Source organism: Octopus bimaculoides, chromosome 27 (genome assembly GCF_001194135.2).
Source record: "Octopus bimaculoides isolate UCB-OBI-ISO-001 chromosome 27, ASM119413v2, whole genome shotgun sequence".
Classification (NCBI taxonomy): domain Eukaryota; kingdom Metazoa; phylum Mollusca; class Cephalopoda; order Octopoda; family Octopodidae; genus Octopus; species Octopus bimaculoides.
Window position 1 is genome coordinate 18640492 of NC_069007.1, and position 2366 is coordinate 18642857.

At 42.5% G+C, this 2366-nt stretch overlaps 1 protein-coding gene across 1 annotated transcript in view; it reads right to left on the reverse strand.

The window, feature by feature from the left end:
• The window catches only part of LOC106883793 (rho GTPase-activating protein 1), a 60246-nt gene that overhangs the window by 25443 nt on the left and 32437 nt on the right, over window positions 1-2366 (reverse strand). Inside the window, exon 4 of the mRNA XM_052977150.1 lies at window positions 59-82. Coding sequence (XP_052833110.1) covers window positions 59-82 — 24 coding nt within the window. The remainder of the gene's footprint in view (window positions 1-58; window positions 83-2366) is intronic.

The following is a 2366-nucleotide window of genomic DNA, read 5'->3' on the forward strand; positions in this document are numbered from 1 at the left end:
GGCAATATTAGTAACAACAGCAGCAGTAGGAAGAGAACACAGATAAACATTTACTCACTTGGATATTTTTCAAAGAAAACTCCTGAAAATATAACAATTACTAGTTTGGTGAGAGAGGAGGAGCAAGGGGGGGGTAGAGGAGATAAAAGAGGGGGAGGAGGGGGCAGAGGGAGAGGAGGGGAGGAGAAGAAAAAGAAATGAGGAAGGGGAGAGAAAAGAGGGAGAGGAGGAGGAAGAGGTAGGAGGAAGAGGAGGAGAAAAAGGTAGGAGGAAGAGGAGATAAAAGAGGGAGAGGAGGAAGAGGAGGGGAGGAGAAGAAGAAGGAACAAAGAAGAGGAGAGAAAAGAGGGAGAGATATTCAGCGTGACACAGAGTGTGACAAGGCTGACCCTTTGAATTACAGGCACAACAGAAACAGGAAGTAATAGTGAGAGAAAGTTGTGGTGAAAGAGTACAGCAGGGTTCGCCACCATCCCCTGCCGGAGCCTCGTGGAGCTTTAGGTGTTTTTCACTCAAGAAACACTCACAACGCCCGGTCTGGGAATCGAAACCGCGAACCTATGACCACTAGTCCGCTGCCCTAACCACTGGGCCATTGCGACTCCACATGCCCAAGATAATGTGCAGGGGAATTGAACTTAAGACCCTGTAGTTGCAAAGACAAACTTCTTAACTGCACAGCCGTCGCTATGCCTGTGTCTGTTGCACCAATGAGTAAATCGCTAAATAAAGAAAGCAGACGTGAGGTGGGGCAGAATTCTCACCAAACCAGTCGTCGTTCTTCTCTCCTGTTGCAACAAGCCACGAGATTTATTTACAAAAAATGAACAAGACACACAAAACTCATTGTTACTACTGAAAGCAAACAATGTTTTTCTTTTCAAGTTGGTTTAGAAATACCCCCCTCTCTCTCTCCCACCACAGGACCTCAGACCAACGACCAACATTGAGTTGAGCTGAATTCTTCCACCCACCCCATCCCACCTTCATTACTCACATAATCTTCCTTTACACACACACACCACCATATTGTCAGGTCCAATGTAACCGTTCCAACAACCTGTTTGTCTACAATTGAAATATCATTGTGTCATTTAACATTTTTTTTGATATTTTTTCTTTTATTTCTTCCTTTTTCTCTTTCTTTCTTTTTTCATTTATTTATTTATTTATTTTTGGTAAATGTTGACTCTGAGCTCAGAGATTTCAATATTGTCTGCGACTGTGTTTACAAGTCGGAGAGTGGGGTTGGCAGTGTGGAAGAGACGACCAGCCAAAACAGCCACACTTGTTGGATTTTCACGTGACCAACCACTACAATTCCTCATCCATGTTGGCCGCCAGATAAGGACTTTGCCATTTTTTTTCCTGCTTCCTATTGTTACATCACAAATGTTGATTTACGCACCGTCTCCCCAAACCCTATTCCTGCCCCTGATGTCACTCATAATCAACAACAATGGTTCAAAAAAATATATATTCTAATTAAAAACGCAAATTTGTTTAAGCAGTAAGGAAATAGTAACTTTAGTTTATTAAAATGGGCAAATAGCAATGTTCCACCTTCGAATGAGAGCATGTATCCCTGCCCCGTAAAATCCTGTTGACTGTTCTTTGAGCCACCTCTTCACTACCTCCATACTCACTAGATTTAGCGCCTTCAGACTATCATCTCTTCGGTCCCATGAAAGACGGTTTGAGAGGCAAACATTATTCCAGTGACGAGGGAGTGAAAACTGTCGTGAAGAAGTGGCTCAAAAAACAGTCAACGGAATTTTACAGGGCAGGGATACATGCTCTCGTTTGAAGGTCGAACATTGCTACTGCTAGAAACGGTGACTCTGTTGAGAAGTAGGGATGTGATCCACAGAGGACCAGCTTCATTTTGATGTATGAGACATGTTCCTATGTTGGTAATTATACCTGTCCTAAACAAAATGGTATTACTTTTTGACTCACCCTTGTATATATATAAAAATTGTTACTAAGTCATTGGCTGTGTGGTAAATAGTTTGCTTACCAACCACATGGTTCCAGGTTCAGTCCCACTGCTTGGCACCTGGATGCCCTTTCTAACGCCAACCACTCTGGGAGCGTAGTGGGTGCTTATTATGTGCCACGAGCACGAGGGCCAGTCAGGCAGCACTGGCTTCGACCAGGTCTTCTACTATAGCCTCGGGCTGACCAACGCCTCGTGAGTGGATTTGGTAGACAGAAACTGAAAGAAGGTCGTTATATATATGTATATATATATATTTAATTATATGTATTTCTTCTATCTTAATGAATAAAAATTCTTCGGATAGGTTGTAATCCTTTGAAACATATGTAGGAATAAAGTATGCATTTATAACATGCGTTTTCTC